The 22,606-nt window shown below is 39.7% G+C and overlaps 1 protein-coding gene across 4 annotated transcripts in view; it reads left to right on the plus strand.

Annotated features, from left to right (window-relative positions):
* Nucleotides 1–22,606, plus strand: part of ZNF385B (zinc finger protein 385B) — a 525,190-nt gene that overhangs the window by 458,259 nt on the left and 44,325 nt on the right. For all 4 annotated transcript variants that reach the window (XM_043990458.1, XM_043990457.1, XM_043990459.1 and 1 more), the window contains one exon: nt 13,736–13,898. In XM_043990458.1, coding sequence (XP_043846393.1) covers nt 13,736–13,898 — 163 coding nt within the window. The remainder of the gene's footprint in view (nt 1–13,735; nt 13,899–22,606) is intronic.

Consider the following 22,606-nt stretch of genomic DNA (forward strand, 5'->3'; position numbering starts at 1 on the left):
GGAACTATAGCTCATGTTATCACAAAGCTTGGAAGCTAGGAATACCCAAAGCTGGGAAGAGAGGACAGGGTTTTTATGGGTTAACAGAACAAAAAGATTGCTCCAGAGTGACTTACAACTACTTAATGTAAATGAACCTTTCACAAAAGAAACAATAAGAACTGCTCCTAAGTATAGATGCTACTAACTCTGAATAGAAACTACTTAATGTAGGTGGATCCTTTTTACATAATAACAAAGTCCTGAGGGTGGCTAGGTGGCGAAGTGGATAAAGCACCAGCCCTGGATTCAGGAGTACCTGAGTTCAAATCCGGCCTAAGACACTTGACACTTACTAGCTATGTGACCCTGGCCAAGTCAATTAACCCCCATTGCCCCGCCATAACAAAACAAAAAACAAAACAAATAACATAAAGTCCAGGGAGTAAGGTGGGGAAACATTGGGAGGGGATAAGTTGCTTGGGGGAAGGTCCATAAGTCCATCAAGAGTCTGAAAATGACAAAGATTGGTCAGCCCCAGGTGATTCATTTGTCTGGGAAAGAGGGGACTGGGTGGGGAATCAGTTCTCAGTAAATTTTGTAGTTGTGTGTGTGTGTGTGTGTGTGTGTGTGTATACACATAAGTGTGTGTGTTATAGTTCTCTCATATATGAACATAGGACTTGAAAAGGACCATTGCATTACTCAGAAAGAATTGAAGTGTGAAGGTCAGGGAATGTTTTGGTGTTAGAGGGCCAGTAAAAACTCCAGTTCACATAAATCTTGCATCTTTCACCTGGCCTAGGACAAAATATGGGCTGGAAGCAAAACCTCCAGCTGGGCCTACTAATCCATTTAAGCAACAATCTTTCTTAGACTGAAAGTCAATATGATGGTACCTAAAACTATATTCTTCTCTTCAATAGTTTCCCACAGTTAACTAAAAGGGATTCCCAAGTTTGAAAGTACAGATAGTTGGAATTTTTTTCTTTAAAGGGGGGGGCTAGGTAGCACAGTGGATAAAGCACTGACCTTGGATTCAGGAGGACCTGAGTTCAAATCCAGCCTCAGACACTTGACACTTACTAGCTTTGTGACCTTGGGCAAGTCACTTAACCCTCACTGCCCTACCAAAAAAAAAAATAGTAAAAAAAAACAAAAACAAAAAACCATATGAGACTTACTTTTAAATTTACATGATGAATTTATTTTTGCTTCATAAAAACATGCCTGTATCTAAAAAATTGTTTTAGAGCCTCTCAAATGATAAAAAATGTGAGAATGTTCATTTCAAACTAATAATGAGAAATGATAAAGTATTCATAATCCACATAAAATATTCCATAAATCACCCCTGTGACAGATCTGCTAAACATCGTCCTTTGCAAGTTATTTTGTCACATTCATCTACTGATGGTTAACATTCGTCCCTTAAGCTTCAACTATCAAATTGTCAGGAGAGCTAAAACTGAACCTAATTTTAGATTTATTTAGAGCTTTGTATGTAAATTTCTTTAATGCCAAAATGGAAAATAGAAGTAAATGTAATACCTTCTAGACGGATTAAAAATTAATGTGTAGAAGCCTAGTAGGCTAATTTAAAAGACAGTCAGGAAGACTTGAATTAGTTAGCTGTGTAGTCATTGCTTCAATTCATAAGGTCTGAATTATATTACATTCCTTGTCTTTGAGTACTGAATTGTTAAATTGCCTTTTTAAAGCACACAATGGCACTCCATGTTCCTCCTGAAATGTAACTTCACTCCCAAAGAAATTGGAAGGTGGCTCGGGATTCAATGGGAACTCTGAGTTCCTCTTCTTCTAAGAAGCTGAAAATTATTAAGTAAAATGTGTAAGGGGTAATATAGCATGTTAAATTAATTTGGAGCAAGGAAAATCATTTCCATTTTTAATAATTATGAAAAACAAGAAGCAAATGAAAGGAGAATATTAAGCAACTGTGAATAAAGTCTTTATTTTAATAGTACTAATATTAATAATAATGCTGCAAAAAAAATTTGTAATAGACTTGTGATTTCATCTGTACAGAGAACTTCTGGTGAGAAACCTGTGCAACTAGTGTAGACCAGCACCTTCTCTTTATGGTCTTAGCTTAAGAATTGCACCAGTGAAATGACCGGTGTGAACAAAAGCCTTGTAAACATTACAAAGGCAGTATGTCCATGGAAGTTGGAAATTGAGCTCTTAAGTAACTCTTGTAATTTGCTCATTATTTAGGGCTGTATCTAGTATTCAGTTGATCCCAGAGAGAACTTAACACCAAGTCCTTCTAGGAGATGGGGGATCTTTCTGGAAGTGTGAGGATCCAGCCTCCTTAGAAATATTTTATTAAGTATTATGTGTTATGAATAATCCTGATTCACTGATCCCTCCTCCCTCCTTATGCAAGTTGTTTTTAGACTGGGATGGGGTCCCCCCCCCATTTAATCTGCTTTAGAAAAACTTTTTTTTTTAGAATGCATGCAACAGTTACATATATTTGCATCTGTATAGTAACTTGACTCTTGGCCATAAGCCATAAACCAAATACATGTACCACTGGTAAATGATCATCTATATCTGAAGTAGTCCATAGTCTGAAATTACGAGTCTTAGAAATTTTAGTCTTCACTTCTAAGTAGAATGTAAGCTTCTTGAGAACAGGATCCGGTTTGTTTGGAGGTTTTGTCTTGACATTTCTAGTGCCTGGCACAGTTCCTTGCACACAGCAGAAGGTTGAAAAATGTTTGCTGAGTTGAATTGATTCTATTCTGGATTGCTAACATGTGATATTAAAAAAACAAGAAAAGCACAACCTCAATACTGACATTATTACCTGTTGTGAAACTAAAACTGAAGGAACTCCTCCATAGAAATACATAAATCATAAAGATGGCATAAGTAGAAAAGTAAATATTCAAGGAATGGTGTTTTCCTTTTCTTCTGGCTTTCTTAAAGATTATAAACAACATTAAAATTAGTCTGAGCCAGATTTTCCACTTGAAAGTCCACAATAGTGTTAAACTGGTTGTAAAAACCTTTCACTGATTTGTGCCCATAGGAAGAAAACCACTTTCAAGTACCTGTGGTAATATGCAAAGTGAGTATGTAGAGGCAAGATGTGGAGTTAGATAATGCCATAAAATGTATAATCTACAAATCCATGCTCGGAGGCTTCTGTGTCCCACACGATTCAGGCTCAACATGCCTAATGCTTCATCCTTTCCCTTCTTGGCCATATTATATAGTCGTGGTCCAGAATTTGACTAGATGCTTTAAAAAATATTGCTTGGTGCTTGATTGATCTCAGTAATCTAAGCAGAGAGTAACCTGTACTTTAAAGCAGCTGAAAATGTGATATGGGGAGAGCCGATAGGAGAAAGCATGTGGGTCCTTAGGATTCCTCTGTAAAGAATTACACTCTCGCACAAGACCTAATCAGGAATAAGAGAACAGGTTTATTGGGGTACAAGAGAAACCGGCCGGGAGGAAGGGTTTGCCAGAACAAAACGCTTCCCCCCAACTGACTTGTGGGGTGCCATTTTATAGGGTTTCGATGAGGGGTGGGTAAGAGTCTCTTATTGGGTGAGGGGCTGGTGGTCTTCCCGCGTTGCGCTGTGGTAGGAAGAATCCCTCGTGAGAGATCTGGTGGTGGGTGTCAACTTTGTCCTGATGGGTCTAAGCAGTCTGCTGATGGGCGGTTCCAGGTGGTCTTCTCCTGGATTACCTCATCCAGATGCTTAGGAGGACTGGAATGTGGGGTGATGGTCCTGGAGCATGCTCAGTTCAATCTGTGCCGCTTATCTCCGTTAGGTGAGTGTGTGTGTCCTTGATTGTGTTCAAGGAGAGGCCTACTTGATTTCAAGGGAAAACCCCTGAGGTTTCAAGGAAAAGGTTCCTTGAACCCCCCAGAGAATTGTTGGGGTGACCGGGGCCCATAATCCTCCCATGACAAATGGATTATATAAAATTCATCTCAACAGTAAGGACAAAATTTCATCCATTAAGACGACTGAAGAAAAATTCATATCAATTTAGCATTTCAAGTGCAAATGTATTCCAGTGCCTTATTCAAATCATATTGTTTCTTATTCTTTAGTGTTGGTTCTTCTCGTTCTATATTTACAGCTTTTCAGAGTAACACTATGTGGAGTAATTCCATTGGTGAATTATATTCTGTGAAGAGGAACATCAAGACTCCTGGCTAACTAATAAGCTGTAGTTGAAAAATTAATTTGAAAACTGCTAAAGACCTTTCATTTTAAAAAGTGAATTAATTTGCCTACATGGAAATTTTTTGATAACTCAGATTATTAAATATATCCCTAACCCATTTATTCAAATAGTGACATTTTGAAAACAGCTGCAGCATAAGATTGTACTTTTTTTTTCTCCCTTGTACTTTTGGATGGCTTCTAAATTAATCCCAAAGAGATTTTGCATTGTAGAAGGGACGTCTGTCTTCTTTTTTCTTCGGTGAGAGACCTATTTTTGGAGTTTGTTGGCATTATTTTAAATGTGTGCCCACCATAAATCCAGTTACTATGGAATGCTCAAAGTGGGGAGCTACAGCTGAACCATCCATCAGAAACCAATATGACTGTGAGATAGAGTGCTGAAAAGTTCATCGTAGTTTTAGTCCTGTTTGAGTTGGTTTGTTTTCAGCAGATCTCAGTAGCTAAGGATTGAATGAAATGTGGGTCATCACTGATATTGCCATATCTTTGCAAATATCAGCAGAAAGTTTTACTAGCAATTTGGTGACTTGGTCTTTCTCTTGGGTGTATCCTTTGCCTCATATTGTAGCTTTAGACACATTTGATTTTGTTGAGTATTTTAATAGGTAGAATATTTACAGGTTAAAACAAAAATGCAAATGGTCAGTTAATAGCTATTACTCAGTAATCTTAGCCTTTGTCTGATAACATATTTAACAAGTGATAGGCTCTTAAGTACCATGGGTTTTGTTTTTTTGATAATCACTAATAGACTACATTATAAATATTTTAGCTATCATAACATAAGATTATGAATTGCAGCTAGGGGTAAGATTTGTCAAAAGCCAACACCTTAGCTGTGTGATCATTGTCTATCTTTAGAGACTGCATGCATATGATGATATTATTTTACTCTTCATAAATTAATCTATGAAGCTACAAAGGGCAGCTAGGTGGCACAGTGTCTAGAGCACTGGGCTTGAAATTGGGAGGGCCTGATTGCAAATGTGAATTCAGACACTTGCTGTGTGACCCTGTGTGACTACCAGTGTTAACCCCAATTGCCTTAAAACAATCTGGAGCCATTTCCAGTTGTCCTCATATATATCTTGCCACTGGGCCCAGATGGCTCTGGAAAAGAGAGTGAGGTTCATGACCTTGCACAGCCCTCCCTCACTCATTTCAAGTCATGACACCACCCTGATGTCATGGCCCTCTTCAAGAATGAAGGACAGGGGGGCAGCTAGGTGTCACAGTGGATAAGGCACTTGCCCTGGATTCAGGAGGACCTGAGTTCAAGCCCGGCCTCAGACACTTGACACCTACTAGCTGTGTGATCCTGGGCAAGTCACTTAACCCCAATTGCCTCACAAACAAACAAACAAACAAAAAAAGAATGAAGGACAGGGTTGGTAAAGCACCGGCCCTGGATTCAGGAGTACTTGAGTTCAAATCTGGCCTCAGACACTTGACACTTATTAGCTGTGTGACCCTGGGCAAGTCACTTAACCCTCATTGCCCTGCAAACAAACAAACAAACAAACAAAAAAGAATGAAGGACAGGGGCAGCTAGGTGGTGTAGTGGATAGAGCACTGGCCTTGGAGTCAGGAGTACCTGAGTTCAAATCTGGCCTCAGACACTTAATACTTACTAGCTGTGTGACCCTGGAAAAGTCACTTAACCCCAATTGCCTCACTTAAAAAAAAATGAAGAACAAACAAAAACAACAATATTAAGCTATAAGATATATTATTGGAAGTATTACATTTCACCTGGGTAGCTTTTACTGAAATGCTTTGGTTATTTTTAATGGTGTGAATAATTTTCAATGGGGACCATGATGATATCATATTAATATACATTTCCTCTCAGTTCCATATGGGTTACATGTGATATACACACACACAATTTTTCCCCCTGTTGGTTGTCTGAACCCTAATATAATTCTACAGGGGAATAGGCAATTATTTAAGAGAGAGAGAGAGAAACTCTATATACATCCTCTCCACACACACACACACACACACACACACACACACACACACACACACACACACACACACACACACACAGCCTTCTCCCCAAAAGAAGAAGAAAGTCTGTGGCAATTTGGATGGGTCCACCATAGAGTATTTATAGTAAAACATGGGAGCAGGGAGAATCACATAAGATAAGATGTGAAGGGGCTGGTATCTGCACTAGTGGAAATATTGCCCACATTTCATGATTCAGCTATTTATATACCAGAGGGGAAGACCTGAAGGTAAAATGGTCGCCCTTGCATAGTGCCGCATTTATAGGGATTATGGATTTAGAGCTGGAAAGAAGCTCAGATCATCTAGTTCAACTCCCTGTTTTACTAAGGTAGGAAACTGAGGCACAAAAATTAAGAGATGTATTTGCCCAAGACCATACAGGTAATAAGAGATAGAGCCGGGGTGGGGGGGGCAGCTAGGTGGGTCAGTGGCTAGAACACCAGCTCTGAATTCAGGAGTACTTGAGTTCAAATCCGGCCTCAGACACTTGACACGTTCTAGCTGTGTGACTCTGGGCAAGTCAGTTAACCCTCATTGCCCCGCAATAAAAGAAAAGAAAAAAAGAGAGATAGAGCTAGGATTTGAACCCTAGTTCTTTGACTCCAAATTCAGCATAATTTCTACTAGGTTCATACTCTGTTCCATCTACTTAAAATTCTGGTGTGTGTGTGTGTGTGTATATATGTATATATATATATATATATATATATATATATATATATATGTGTGTGTGTGTAGAATATAATAGAAAAAATATGGGAAAATATCCCCAAGCTTTTCCCCTAAAGTAGCATATATTTAGCTCTATCATTTTGCTCTGGAGAAGTGCCTACCTTTAGAGTAGGGAAGGTTGGGGGAAGAAATCCTACAGTGTTACACAAGCAGAAGGACAAAGAGTAGAAAAAGTATTCTCAAACACCATTTACTTTTTTTTTTTTTAAGTGAGGCAATTGGGGTTAAGTGACTTGCCCAGGGTCACACAGCTAGTAAGTGTTAAGTGTCTGAGGTCAAATTTGAACTCAAGTCCTCCTGACTCCAGGGCCGGTGCTCTATCCACTGCACCACCTAGCTGCCCCCCTCCATTTACTTTCAAAGGCACACTTTCCACTTATGGGAAGTCAGCTTCTATAATAAGTTCAAAGGAGAGCACCCCAAAACCAACTGGATTCAGCAAATATTTCTGTATGACAAGCACTATGCTGGGGGCTGGAAATAAAGAAATGTTAGAGAAAACACAGACCTTGCCCTTATGGATTCTTTTCAGAGAGGAGCCACTTAGTAATACTTTCCTGGTTCAGGCAAGACCTTAGCCTGTTTTTTCCCCATACTTCCAGGGGTACCCTGAAATGGATGAGAATGCACCATGTTGCCTGCCTCTGCCTCTTACCTTCTCCACCAGGGCCTTGTTGTTGGGGGGAGGGGGAAGGGGAGGGGGCCTTCTGCTGCTTAACAAGCTGCTGAAATTAAATTAACCTGGCCAAATAATGAGCTCCACTATTCCTGGATGACTTGAGCTTTCTTGAACCTTAGCCCCACTCTTTTCTCATTTTTTTGCATGAAAAGATCCTCTGGTAACCAGGTTGCATGGATTGTTTTATTATTCAGCATCTCTTTTTCTTCCAGGAGCCTAGGGCAATGGGACACAGGAGCTATGTGTGGCAGACACCTTCCCATTTCCACCTGTAATGAGATTACCTTTGTGGCTCCTGTACCTTTAGTGGAAGGTGGAGAGGAGGAGAAGTTAATCTTTAGTTATAGAAAAGCTTGAATGAGAGCCTGGATTTCATTATCCCCTTCATGTTCTGGCTAATGGGCAGAAGTAGATTGTGGCTATAGAGATCTTACTTATCTTGGTATTTAATGCAGTTTCACTGAACTGTATCTTCATGGCTAAGTGCTAATTGACACTCAAAGTCCTACAGTGAGCCCTGAAAACAGTTAATGAGGAAATGACACTCTGGTATCATGGGCTGAGATCTTGTTTTAAGGTAATACAAGTTTCTCGAGCCAAAGGGTAGCAAAGCAATACTGTACCATTTAGTGCCCAGGGTAAGAACGGTTTCCAGAGGACAAGAGTACTGCAATTTCGGGAACCTTTAAATCTGAAATCTTCCCAGCCCTTCACTAGTAGCATCTGACCTACTGTGTTTAAACAATGTACTTTCATGGATCAAGTAAATTGTTTCTTGATTTTTCTTAAATATGAAACCATTGAGATGTGATCATCCCCCCTGAAGTCATTTCAAGAAGCTTACTTTTCCTAAATTTTTTTTGAAGTTTCAATTAAATTACAATATTCCATTCAGCTGTTTTTCAATCTCATCTGACTCTTTGTGACCTCATTTGGGGTTTTGGGGGGGATTTTTTGTCAAAGATACTGAAGTGGTTTGCCATTTCCTTCTCTAGCTTATTTTAGAGATGAAGAAACTGAGGCAAGCAGAGTTAAGTGACTTGCCCAGGGTCACCCATCTAGTGTCTGAGGCCAGATTTGAATGCAGGAAGAAGAGTTCCTGATTCCAGTCCTGGTATTCTATCCACGGTGCCTCACAGCTGCCCCCAAATTGCAGTATTAACTTGTTTAGTATGTATCCTTCAATAGAGGCACCTATTTTTACATATATTTCAAATGTGCTCAAGTAACTTTTACAACCTTGATTTTATTACCAGATATTGCCATGTCATATTTGTTGAAGTTCAGTTAGCCTTTCCTGTAGCAGCTTTGGGTATCTCTCCCTATATTTTATCTAAATAGGTTTTATCTGAACATATTTAAATCCTGTTCAGCCAACCTTAGGCCCTATAGCCTAGGGCAGAGATTAAGATAAAGGAAATAAATAGAAAACCTGGAAATTACAGTCAGATTATGCTTCCTCCCCCTCCCCCCCTCCCCCCCCCCAAATATTGTCATTTTCCCTTTAACTCAACAGGTAAAAAAGCCCTTGAGACAGGCATCCAGAAGTTGTGCTAGACCAGTGATTAACCTCTAGAAAGGTAGATGTGAAAAGTCAAGGCAGGAAAGTGCTGATTGTCTACAGATACCTTAAGGTCATGGTGTGTTTGATAAGCACCTGGCCCTGCCGGTGTTAACACAAACTGGGCTATAAAACACTGGGGTTACTCCCCACACCTTAAGCTATTTATGTGCAGAATTAAGAACTGCCATAAGAATTCGAGGCAACACACCCCAAACCACATTTTTTTTTTCCCCTGGGGCTATGAGGGTTAAGTGACTTGCCCTGCTAGTATGTATCAAGTGTCTGAGGTCGGATTTGAATTTAGGTCCTCCTGAATCCAGGGCAGGTTCTTCATCTACTGTACCACCTAGCTGTCCCCCCCCCCCCAAACCACATATTTAAAGAAATATAAAACAGGACAGTAAGGAGAGAGCAATCCCTTCAGAGGTGAGAGACAGGCTATGGTGTCAAGTGGTGCTAATGTTCTGCGGATCTGTGGCAGAAAGTTAAATATAATGTTCAACATAATGAGCTGCTTCATCTGCCTCCCCTGTGGACCATATTGAAAATAATGGTTTCTCTAACAGCACGGGTTTGGAATGCAGGGAGGTTGGAGGGATGCCCATTCTATCCCAGCTGGGTGTGGCTGGGCTGCATGTGTAGTGTATGAATGACAGCAACTTAGCCAAGCAATCCATGCCCAACAAACTGAAGTGAGATTTGTAAGCAAGAAAATCAGATGACAGGGGCAGCTAGGTGGCGCAGTGGATAAAGTACTAGCCCTGGATTCAGGAGGGCCCAAGTTCAAATATGGCTTTAGACACTTGACATGTACTAGCTGTGTGATCCTGGGCAAGTCACTTAACCCTCATCGCCCCACAAAAAAAAAAAAAAAGAAAAAGAAAAAAAAAAAAGAAAGTAAAAGAAAATCAGATGACATGCTCAAAAAAACCCACACTGCAGTAGACTAGGTGGTTGAGCCTTGCTATGAAATCTTTTTTTTTTTTTTAGTGAGGCAATTGGGGTTAAGTGACTTGCCCAGGGTCACACAGCTAGTAAGTGTTAAGTATCTGAAGTACCTGCCGCCACCTAACCGCCCCCTTGCTATGAAATCTTGAAAAACAACCTGGAGCATGTCAATTAGTCAATCAACAAGCATTTATTAAGCACCTACAGTGAGCTAGGCGTTACACTAACTGCTGTTGTTACAAAACCAACCAACCAACCAACCAACCACAACAACTACAACAACAAAAACAAACAAACAAAAAAACTGTCCTGGCTCTCATAGAGCTCATAGTCTAATAGAGAATGCATCTATTTGGCAGCGAGTCCAGCAAAGGGAACAGCAGAACAAAAATTGGCATTCCCTTCAAATCTGCATAGCACACAAAGGACAAGTGGCTCACACCTAGATTTTTATTTTGCAGCTGCCTTCTAGTCACTGAGGTGGTTGCTCTTGCTCCCTCCAAGCCATCTTGTGGAGAGCTACTAGAAGAATAGGGATGTGGGAGAGGAGATGGAGACTAGACCTGTGATTTCACTCATATAGAGATCTCACTCTTCTTCTTCTTCTTCTTCTTTTGGTGAGGCAGTTGGGGTTAAGTGACTTGCCCAGGGTCACACACCTAGTAAGTGTTAAGTATCTGAGGTCAAATTTGAACTCAGGTCCTCCTGAATCCAGGGCCAGGGCTCTATCCACTGTGCCATCTAGCTGCCCCCAGATCTCACTCTTCTAACGATGCAGGGCAGTGCCTTTCCCTGCAGCTTAATGGTGTTGAAGCAGAGCACTGCCCTTTGCCAGGCTCACATAGCCTACAGGTGTCAGAGGTAAGGCTTGAGCCCAAGTCTTTCTGGCTCCCAGACCAGCTCTTTGCCCTCTTCCTAGAAGCATAGCTTTGCTCGAGTGAAATTTTTCATCAAGATAGTTCCCATCATGGATTCTCCTACCCAAGGCATCAAATCTTACATTTCTCTGCCTGCTGATCAAGGTCTTCCATTATTAACATGACCCACTCTCCAGCCTCCTCTCATTTCTCCCTAAAGCACTTTTATGATTATCTGCTCTCTCCCCTCTCTGGTATTTGCATGGATGGTCTTTTTTACTTGAAATATGGGGGGGGGGGTTATTCATCATTTTGATCATCTCCCTTGAAACCAAGCTCAAAACTCTGCTATAGGAACAGTTACATAGCCAAGACTCACCTGGCACAGTCACTCCTTTACTCGAGAGGTTCATAAGATTCAGGGCTGTAAGGGAACTTAGAACTCATTCAACTTACACTTCTTTAGCAGATGAGGAAACAAGACTTCCAAATCTAGGTTTCTCTGGTTTGAAATTAGCTTGCTCTTGCCGATAAATTATCATCCATGGTATTTCTCATTTTATGTACTATGATTGTCTCACCACTTCTTCCCTAAGTTCCTCAAGAACAGGCGCTGTGATTTATGGACGGTAGGATCATAGATGTAGAATTGGAAGGGACTTCAGTGACCATCTAGACCAGTCTTCTCATTTTATAGATAAGGAAACCAAGGTCCAGGGAAATTATAGTTTACTCTTCACACACTAGGTATCCAAGGGAAGATTTGAATCCCCATCCTTTGACTCTAAAATTGGTGCTCATTTCGCCATTTCATGCTGCCTCCTACTTCTTCTGTAGCTCTCTTCCAACTCTCTGGTCACCTCCAGTGATAGCTACACACACACACACACACACACACACACACACACACACATACACGCACGCACGCATGCATACACGCAAATACACTCCAGTAGAATATTCTCTATTCTCTATTATTTTCAATAAATGCTTGTTGAATTAAATGATGAGTAAACAGAAGCATCATTGCATATGTGGGTGTCAATGTGCATACTGCAGATATAAAGAAAATCAATGCAATTAAGTTGTGCTAAAAATGGAATAATATGATCTCTAGTGGACTCTATACCCTAGTCTGCATTTCACTACTATGGTTATGCCAAACCAAAATGCCCATAAATGCTTCCTGGGTATATTAGAAATGAAATGGCAAAGAATATTTGTGATTTTTTTTTTAATCAGTCTATAAATTAGCACCCAACACTGAAGTGTTAAGGGACAAGGCAGTCTTTTTAGGTCAGAGGTGAGTTTCTCAAATGTCCATGAACCCATTAACTATTTTCTCTGTCTCCTGCTGTTTGTTTGGCATTATGGAGATTTTATCAGTCATTTTCCTTTGATCTTATCCCTTTCTCTTTGATCTAGGAGGGAAGTCATACTTCTATCAGTGCTTCCTTTAGAAATGAGCTGAAGGATAACTTTCCTTTCTTGCTCCATCCAACTTAGAGACCCCAGGATCATCTCTTTCATTTTAAAACTTACAGGTTGTTGTTGTTGTTGTTGTTGTTTTGTCTGTGAACTCAATTACCACTTCAGGTCATTTGAGGCAGTTGAGAGAATAATACATAACCGATCATTTTGTTTACTATGATATTTGGTGGATCTGATAGCTAAATTTATTAATTTATGATTAGAGAAAAATCCTGGGAGGTTGAGACTCAGAGCAGGTCAACTTTGACAACAGAGGGGGAGAAGGGAGAAATTGAAAGGGCTCAGATGATGGTGTAAGAACATCTGGGGAAAGAAGCACAGAAGTGCAGGCCCTGGAGCACCCTGCTGAAAGACAGTTTGAGGCCACGGTGGCTGTGAAAAATGGGGAGAAATGCACCAATAAAAGTAAAATGGACACCAAAGACAAATTCACCGACTTCACAGTTTTGTCTGGGGCCCGCCATGTTTTCCCTTTTCCTAGATGTTTAAATCCTTGAGAGAAGCAGACATTGAGTGTTCTGTACTCTGTGAAGAATACTGCTCCATTGAAATCTGTTAGGTCCACATCTTGGGCACCCCAGTCCTTCTCAGCATGGGGTGGCGATGACCTTTCTCAAAAGCGGCATGAGCAAAGCAAACTGGGACAAGTCCTTTTAAGCTAGAAAGGTCCGTAGTAAATAAACTGCATGGTCCTAGTGATGAAGTGTATATTTGTCATCAAGGGATTGGCCACCAGGTGATGATTTAGGGGAGGGATATGCCAGCTAATGAAGACCATCTCTTGGGTGTGTATGTAGAGATTCCAGTCTGTGTCAGTGACCCATGAATGAATACAACACCAGCAAAATGAGAGATCTCCCAAGCATGGAAACCAATCAAATCGATCAATAAACATTTATTAAGCTGGGGATACAAAAAGAGGCAAAAGACAATCCCTGCTTTCAAGGAACTTAGAATCTCGTTGTAAGCTCATTGAGGCAAGGAGTGCTTCATTTTTTGTCATCATATTTCCAACACCTGGAGCATAATAAGGAACTTAATAAATGTTTATTTGTTCATTGATTGATTGGAATAAGATACAAGTCTCTCACCTTACAGTCATGTAAACCGAATTCTAAACTTCTATTGGTGCCTATTATTGAAAGTGTCTTTTTTTTTTTCCTACATTATCATCCATTGTGGTTTATGGAAAGTAGCAAAAAAAATGAGCCTGATTTGTTCTCCTTTGTAGAGCCAGGCCGAGGCCCACTACAAAGGAAGTAAGCATGCCAAGAAGGTCAAAGCGCTTGAGGCATCGAAAAATAAACAAAAAGCTGGTTCTTCCAAGGACAGCGCAAAGGCTAATCCCAGCTGCTCCATCCCGCCAGTCACAGGCAACAGCTCTGACAAATCAGGTCAATGACAGCTTCGGTTCTTTACATTCTTTGTGGTTCTTTTTTTTTTTTTAATCTCTCTCTTTATTTTTGTTTGTTTTCCTGAGTTGTTGCATGTAACTGTCCACAATTTGTTCGTGTAAGTATTAATACGTTTTCCTTCACAGGAAGGGTTTTGTTTACTGTCCAACATCTAAATGTTTTTTATCTGTGTCAGACAGAGGAAGACCATTTATTCTCTGGGGGAAGATTGTGGAGTGAGTAATGGAGAAAGCCCTGGACCTGGAGTCAGAAGGCATGAGTTTTATTGAGTCTCAGCTCCAGCCCTTAAGTGGTTGTATGACTTTTGGCAAGTAACTTCAACCCTCTCTGTGCCTCAGTTTCTTCATCTGTAAAAATGAAAGGGTTGAAGTAGATGATTTATTTCAAAGGTTCCTGCCACTGGTTAAGTTCATGCATGTATGCATGTGTGTTTCCTATGTAGGATTGCATATTCCTACATGAGTATACATACATGCATACATGCTTCTGAATTGGCCTTACCTTCACATTCTAATGCACAGCAGTTCTTAGTTAAGATCAAGGGGCAGGGGCAGCTAGGTGGCACAGTGGATAAAGCACTTGCCTTGGATTCAGAAGGACCTGAGTTCAAATCTGACCTCAGACACTTGACACTTACTAGCTGTGTGACTCTAGGCAAGTCACTTAACCCCAAACGCCTCACCAAAAAAAAAAAAAAAGATCAAGGGGTACAGAATTGAAGTCTGGCTACTGACTTTATTTACTTATTAGTAAATGCAAACTCTTAGAAATGTAGCAAAGACACATCCCTTCTGGCTGCAGGAGATCCAAAGCAAGACAGAAATTGGATCCAAAGGAAATTAAACAAATTCCACCTCTTTTTTCCAGTCCATTTAGTTCTTGGTTTGCCCTGGAATTGGGGGCAAGGAATTGCAGAGTACTTTCCTCTCCTTCAAGGTAGGGTTCTTGAGAGAGAGCATCCTGGGTAAATGGGTAGGGTGAACCACGTCTTTGTGGGATGGATGATTCCAAAGAACTGCCCATGAGATTGAATATAAAATTGCGTATTATATCTCTGTACACCTTAGAGATTATTGTATCTGCCCCCTTTGTTTAACAGATGAAGCTGAGACTCAGAGAAGGGAGATGACTTCTTAGCCTGTTTACACATCTATTTAGTGGCAAAGCAGAGACTAGAACCCAAGTTCCTTCCTTCAGGTTTTATGTATTTTCTGTTATGCCCAGGTATCATTTATAATCTTGAGAACTGGAAATTCTGTCCAGGACTAATTCAAGTTCTTTGTGGTCTTGGGGAAAAAAATATTCCTATTATCTCAAGTGTAGAGCCCTATATCTGTACTACAATATTATCTATAGCATAGAATCTCTGATGCGTAAAAATTAAAGAGAGGTAATGTTCAAGAGTCCAGGGTGGACCAACTCATATTTATTGAGAAGTGTAAAATCCAAAAGATTTGGTGAATAGAGGTAAAGCACCAGATTTTCTAGCACATGGGTTCTGTGAAATTGGATTTTAATGGCCTTTCCCCACTCCCATAGGCCTGTGCCTGATAGGTCATTTTGTTTCAACTGATGACCTATTTTTTTTTCAAATGGAGGTGTTTCCATATTACTTGTGCTCTGTTCCCTTTCAACCAACTTCCTTGTTAAACTGTTGGATAAAACAGCAGTGGCTCTGACTTTGCCATGCAATGAGAATTATTTTGAGTAGAGATAGAGGTTTAAAGGGACCTTTGGAATGGCAGCAATAGAACTGTGGATAAAGAACTAATCCACAGTTATAAGAGTTGACTTCAGGAACTCCAGGATGACAAAGGTAAGGGGACCATTGTTGATCAGATCCGATGAGTATTGGTTCCTGACACTCTTAATTCAGTACATCAAGGGGTTGTGACCTTATTTCCTGTGGATATCTCCTCTGGTAGCACAGCTCCCAGCCTTTCTACAACTGCTGAGATGGTCAGTCAGTCAGTCAGTCAATAAATATGTATTAAGCACCTACTATGTGCTAGGCAGAGAGCTAAGTATTGAATAGAAGGTGAATGAATGGAGACATGCCATGTCTGAAAATCTATCCCACTACAATCATCTTGCTGATGAGCCTCAAGAAGATTGAAAACCTAGAAAGAGTTTGATGTAAATGGCATTTAAGGAATAATCATTGCTTTCTATCATTAATGGAACAATAGCATTTTTCTCTGGCATCTGAATGCTTATAGAGCCATCATTGTAGATATGACATAGGATAGTGTGAGCACCATTATCTCCATTTTACAGATTAGGAAGGAAAGACTCAAGCAGCTAGGAAGATGAGATAATGTAAGTCAAGTGCTTTGAAATGGTGAAATTGCAATGGTGAAACTTAAATATAAATATAAGTTGTTATCTTTATTGTTTCACACACAAGGAGGCTGAGGAGCAATTCAAGGTCATGGCAGCATCTTACTCAAGGTCGTACAATCTTGTAGAACAGGGTCTCTGGGCTCTGTCTCTCACATCACTGCACTTGCCAATGGACAGTATTGTCTCCTGTGAGAGTCTGAAGGAAAGAGGTCACTGTCAATAGGGTTATTATCTGGATTGTGCTTCTCATCTTCAGCAGGTCTTTCAGAGGAAACAATTAAAGTGATACTGGTTGTGCTATCACAGAAATTGTAGAGTCCAGGCTTTTTCACCTGAGCCTCAGGCTTAATAGCCAGTCCAGGGAGAGAATGGAGAAGGATTGTATGTGTTCTGCTGGTGAGCTCCGGGATGTCAGTATCCATAGTAAAATTGTAGATAATGGCTGGGGGTTTGGACTGAGGACGGGATAGAATACAAGGTAATGAGCAGAGAAGAGAGACCTAAACAAAGGATTACAGAGCCTGAGAGTGAAGGGGAAAAGGGACCTCAGGGGCCATTTTGTCCAACTCAGGGGTGAACAAGCATCTCCCCCAGAGAGCTCATACATTTGACTTTTTGTAAAACACCTCCTGTGAGGGGATACTCATGGCCTTCTGAGCAGAAGAACAATTAAGGAACAGAAAACATTTTTTAAGGATCTGAGATTGAATGAGAGGAGAAAAAAGGAAGGGAAGGAAGCCAAATTTAGGGATTAGTACAAGGAAAAAAAAATTTTAATGGTTCAATATACCTTACCTTATCTACCAAATACATATGAAATTGGACCTTTATTCTATCAGATTAAGGGAGTGTCCCCCCTCTCTCCATATACATATATATGCACACATATAAATACACACGTATATACACATATGCATTTAATCCACATACAATACATATGTGGGTACATAGAGACATGCATATATACATTCGTGTAGTATACCCATATTCATGTATACATGTGTGTACAAAGCCATACATACACATTGACCTATATATATGCATATATGTGCATGTGTCAATATATGTATTGTGCAAATGCATGTACGTATATTATAAATAGATAAGGAAAGGCAGGGCTAGAGAAAGGGGGAATAAAGATTTACACATGTAGTATTTTCTTCTTCCATTCCCTGGTAAAACCAAATATATATATATATATATATATGTATGTATATATATTCCCAGTCAAGTATAGTACTGCTAGAGACAGGGAAAAGAGAACTGATCAACAGGTATGTATTAAAAACTGCTGCAAAAATTTCTAAATCCAATGAAGAAAAAGAAACAGCTAAGTCTCCAAGCCGTAGAAAGATAGGTTTATTGAGAGTGGGATCCTGTCTCACAATAAAGCCAGTCTCAGGTCTAAGACCCAAAGACCCCAAGTAGAGTCAGTCAGCTGCTTTTATACCCAGATTTTAGATAGATCCCTCCCAGAAACACCATTTACACTACACAATTCAAGTGATGTATGTACAACAAATCTCTACTGAATATTGGAAACCTCAGTCTGATGCAAAATAATGTAATCCAACTAGTGAATCCACCATAGTGCAAAAGTATTAACTGCTTAATTCCACTATAATTTCTTTTGATCACAGCCATTGGAAGTTACTAACTTCCATTTGATGATGGCTTTTCTCAAGTTCTGATTGGTCCAGAGTAACTATTTTTAGTAACCACATTGGATTAAACTAATGATTTCAATTATGTGGTTTCTGCAACAATATTCTATATAGCATATACATAAACTCTACTAATATCTGTCTTACTCTATTATCATTTGCTTAAACTACAAAAGAAGATTACTAAAGAATACCATTAAAGAATACCTAAACATAATAAATCACAATGTGTAGTCTAAGTAATGATTATTACCATAGTTAAATCTCTTATATTCAAGGGTTGGGGAAAATCTCACTCACAGAATTTACGTGCCAGGTCCTATGCTAAGTCTTGGGGATATAGAGATGTTAACAGTTCCTGGTTCTCAGGTTGCTACACACACATATGCACGTATACATGTATGCATGTGTTTAGATACATTTACACATATATCTATATTTACACAAAATAAATAAAAGGTAGTGTGGGGAGGGAGGAAGAACACTAATGCATGGGGAATCAGGAAAGGCAAGAGTTAATCTGGGCTTGATGAACTTTAAAACAAAAGTATTTTGATGACTGTCTCAACATAATTGGCTTCATATATGTTTTATTTTATGCATTTTAAAACACTGTTCTGAGAAAGGGGATCCCTCAGGTACACCAGACTGCTAAAGGGGTCCATGACAAAAGAAAGATTAAATACCTCAGGAGAAGGTTGTACTTGAGCTGTGTCAAAGGAAGGAAGGGATTCTATAAGAATTGGGGTGAGGAGGGAGAACAGCAGCACAAGTCTGAGGCCCACTTGGTTGGTTCACTCACTATTGCTAGAGACAGTTATAAATTAGAATAACTTTTTTTTTGAGGCAACTGAGGTTAAGTGATTTGTCCAGCATCACACAACTAGTAAGTGTCTGAGGCTGCTTTTGAACTTAGGTGCTCCTGATTCCAGGATCAGTGCCCTATCTACTGTACCACAATATCTTTTCTTTAAAAAAAAAAAAAGAATGTTGCTTAAGTTCTTAAATAAAAATGTTGTTTTTAATACCATACCTTCCCAAACTAAATTTCTGTGGCATTAGTCAATGAGCATTTATTAAGCACCTACTGAAGGAAGAAGTAGGGGTACCAAAAAAAAAAAGCAAAAGACAGGATAAGAGGATTGGGCCAGGTCATTTTGACAGTGATCTTGGTTCTCATTCTGTTAGCTAGATGCAGTGTCTTCTCGACTTATACTTTCTGACTTTGAAACTGTCTAATTTTTTGATGACTTTGTGGTTCATCTTTCCTGCCTGGGATGCCTTCCCTCCTCACGTCTACCCCACAGAATCCCTCTCTTCCTTTAAGAGGCAGGTGAAGCATCACTTTCTATATGAAATCTTTCCTGATCTTCCTGAGTGCTCATGCCCTACTCCCCCACTAAAGTGTATTTGACTGCTTTGTATTTATTTACTTTCTATTTAGTCTCTGTACACTTAGATATGTATTTATTTGAGCATTTAGATATGTATTTCTTTATTTGAATTTTACTTGTATTTATTTCCTTTATGTAGGGGGCAAAAGTCACAAATATTTAATAACTCCTTTATCTTTTGTTTTAATTTACAATGCCATAGCATCATGTACAATATATATAGGAAATGAATTTATATTATGTGTGGAAAAAAATCAAATCCTATAAATGACAAAAATAAAGAAAAAACAATTTTCAAAAAGTTATTAAATCATCAGGCCCCTTCGTGACTTTTGACCACCCTGCATTTATTCTTTCTATTCTTATACGTCTTTGTAATCTCTCTGTTGGGATGGTAGCTCCTTGCTAGTGGAGATTGCTTCATTAATGGAATTTTTATCCCCTTTGCCTAGACCATTCCAGTACTTCATGTTTTCTTGCCTGATTTTTTTTTTTATTTCCCAAGTTATCAGAATAAATTAGGCAGTGTTGTGTAAAGAATGACAGACATGAATGCATGAGACCTGGGTTTAAATTCTGAGACACACTGAGTCACTGTAGACAAGTCACTTAACTTCTTGAGACCTCATTTTCTAAAATGGAGATAATAATACTTATCTGTTTTACCACATCATTGATAGAGAAGTACTTTGTAAACCTTAAAGTAGCATATGAATGAGGAGGCTAGGTGGTAAAGTAGACTTGGAGTCAGGAAGACCTGAGTTCAAATCCTGCTTCAGATGCTTAATTAACTGTGAGATACTAGCCACTCACTCTCAGATGTAGTTTTTTTCCCCCCCCTGGTGAGGCAACTGGGGTTAAGTGACTTGCCCAGGGTCACACAGCTAGTAATTGTTAAGTGTCTGAGGCCGGATTTGAACTCAGGTCCTCCTGAATCCAAGGCCGGTGCTCTATCCACTGTGCCACCTAGCTGCCCCCGTAGTTTCTTTTTTTGAGGGGGTTGGACTTGAAGTCCTCCAAGGTCTTTTCTAGCTCTCATTCAATAATCCTATGAATGTATTATTTCTTTTTTAATTTCATATCCATAAAATGTTAATGCTAATGAAACATTTTAAAATGTTGTTCCATCATACATACCAGAGAAATCATGCCAAATGTATCATTAGCAAATGGTACCATTTAAAAATAAGTGCCAGGGGCAGCTAGGTGGCACAGTGGATAGAGCACTGGCCCTGGATTCAGGAGGACCTGAGTTCAAATCCGGCCTCAGACACTTGACACTTACTAGCTGTGTGACTCTGGGCAAGTCACTTAACCCCAATTGCCACACACACACACACACACAAAAGTGCCATTTGTTTTCCTAAACACATCTACACTACATTTGGCCAGGTATCACTTTCTGTATAAATTATATATCCATCTGCATTTTAAAATAGATTGTTCAAATGAATGTTTTTCATTGCTTAAAATTGAAAATTCAGGCTAAGCAGCTGAAGGCATAGCCCCAGACTTGCCACCTTTGACCAGAGGCTCCTCAATCTTTAAATATCAGAATGTTCTGTCCAACTCACAAATATTTGTGATGGGTTATATCTCCTTTGAAATACAGTTTGTGATAAGCAAAAATCCCTTACAAAAGTTCCAGAAGTGTAGGGCGAAAAGTGTTCCTGGAAAAAAAGGGGGATTGACTAAAGTATGCTTATTGGTCAATTTTGTTTCAGACCGTACATTTCTTTCACAAGTCCAGAAAGTGTTTACTCTTTTTGCATTGCTTAAGTGACTCCTAGAGACCACTTCTCAGAATAATGTTTTTAAATGCATAAAATAAAATACAAAGGATTACAAAGAAAATGATTTTGAAATATAGCTATCAAAATGAAAATAAATCAAACAAGTTCTCAGCATTCACAGTTTGAATTCTGCATTAAGTGACAGTTGTTTTGTGTTTTAATCCCCCTAAACGCTGATCTTTCCCCCTTCATATGAGGAGCTCCTTGTCATCTGACTCAGACAGGGGCCATATGCTGCCAGAACTTTTGGATGAAATGTAGAAAATTCCATCAGCTGTATTTTTTGCCCCTCTGACTGAAAACATCTGGATCTTTCCAAACATCCAGGTGTGGGATAGAATATCATACTTTTCATCCAGATGTCTTAGTTCTGTATAGCTTAGAGGCTTCAATTCTAAGGAGATGGTGGCGTGCCAAAATTCACAACCGTATAGCATTGCCAGGACAACATTTGTGTTTAACTGATGAGGTTTTTTGTGCTAGGGCAGGAATCATTAAAAGCACAGCTTTGTGGTGGCAAGCCATCTACAATATATTTCATAGGACCACCTCCATGTAAGAAGAATATCTTTGAGGAAATGGGTGGTGAGAAAAGAAAGTGGGTGGGCCAGTCATGTGGCCACGGCAATGGAGAGGACATAATGAACATCCTGAGAAGCATTCTTTTACTAACAAAAATGCAAACAAGGCCAGCCTCCAACATGTTGAATGGACACCTTGGTCTAGACTCACATTGGGTGAGAAGAACTGTGTGGATTGGCTGTGATCCGCTTCAGTGGAAGGAATACCAGCACTGGTGAGATCACAGCCGTTAAAATATTAAAGAATGATGTTCAGGGGCAGCTAGATGGCACAGTGGATAGAGCAGTGGCCCTGGAGTCAGGAGTACCTGAGTTCAAATCTGGCCTCAGACACTTAACACTTACTAGCTGTGTGACCTTGCACAAGTCACTTAACCCCAATTGCCTCACTAAAAAAAAAAAAAAAAGAATGATGTTCAGTGGGGGCAGGTTGAGAAGGAAGAACAGATGAGGCGAGAAGTTCTTGATGGTGTGAATTTATCACCTGGGTTTCATGTGGACATTAGATGAGATACTGTTTAGAAGCGAGCATGATTCCAGGATGCCTGACTAGGCATACAGAGCCCAGCACATGGGCACTGAGACCTAATCCTTTTCTGAAACACAGCCTTAGATGCACCCTCACAAATGCCCTCCTGATTCTGGACCACACAAGTTAGGGGGTGGGATTAAATTGGATAAAATATATAAAGTTGACTTTTGAAAATATTTTAAAGTAGATCCTCGGCAAAGAGACTAGGATTGTCTGGTCTGAGGAAAATGTTATGGTGTCTTTTCAAGTTCAATGGAAATTCCTTTTTAATTGCTGAAATTGAGGAATTGGTTATCTTTACTCTCTATATAGGAGGCTGGCTTTTGGGGGTTATATTTGTGTGAGTGTGTAGAAGTAGGAGGAAGTATGATATAGTGTGT

Source organism: Dromiciops gliroides, chromosome 3 (assembly GCF_019393635.1).
Source record: "Dromiciops gliroides isolate mDroGli1 chromosome 3, mDroGli1.pri, whole genome shotgun sequence".
Lineage (NCBI taxonomy): Eukaryota > Metazoa > Chordata > Mammalia > Microbiotheria > Microbiotheriidae > Dromiciops > Dromiciops gliroides.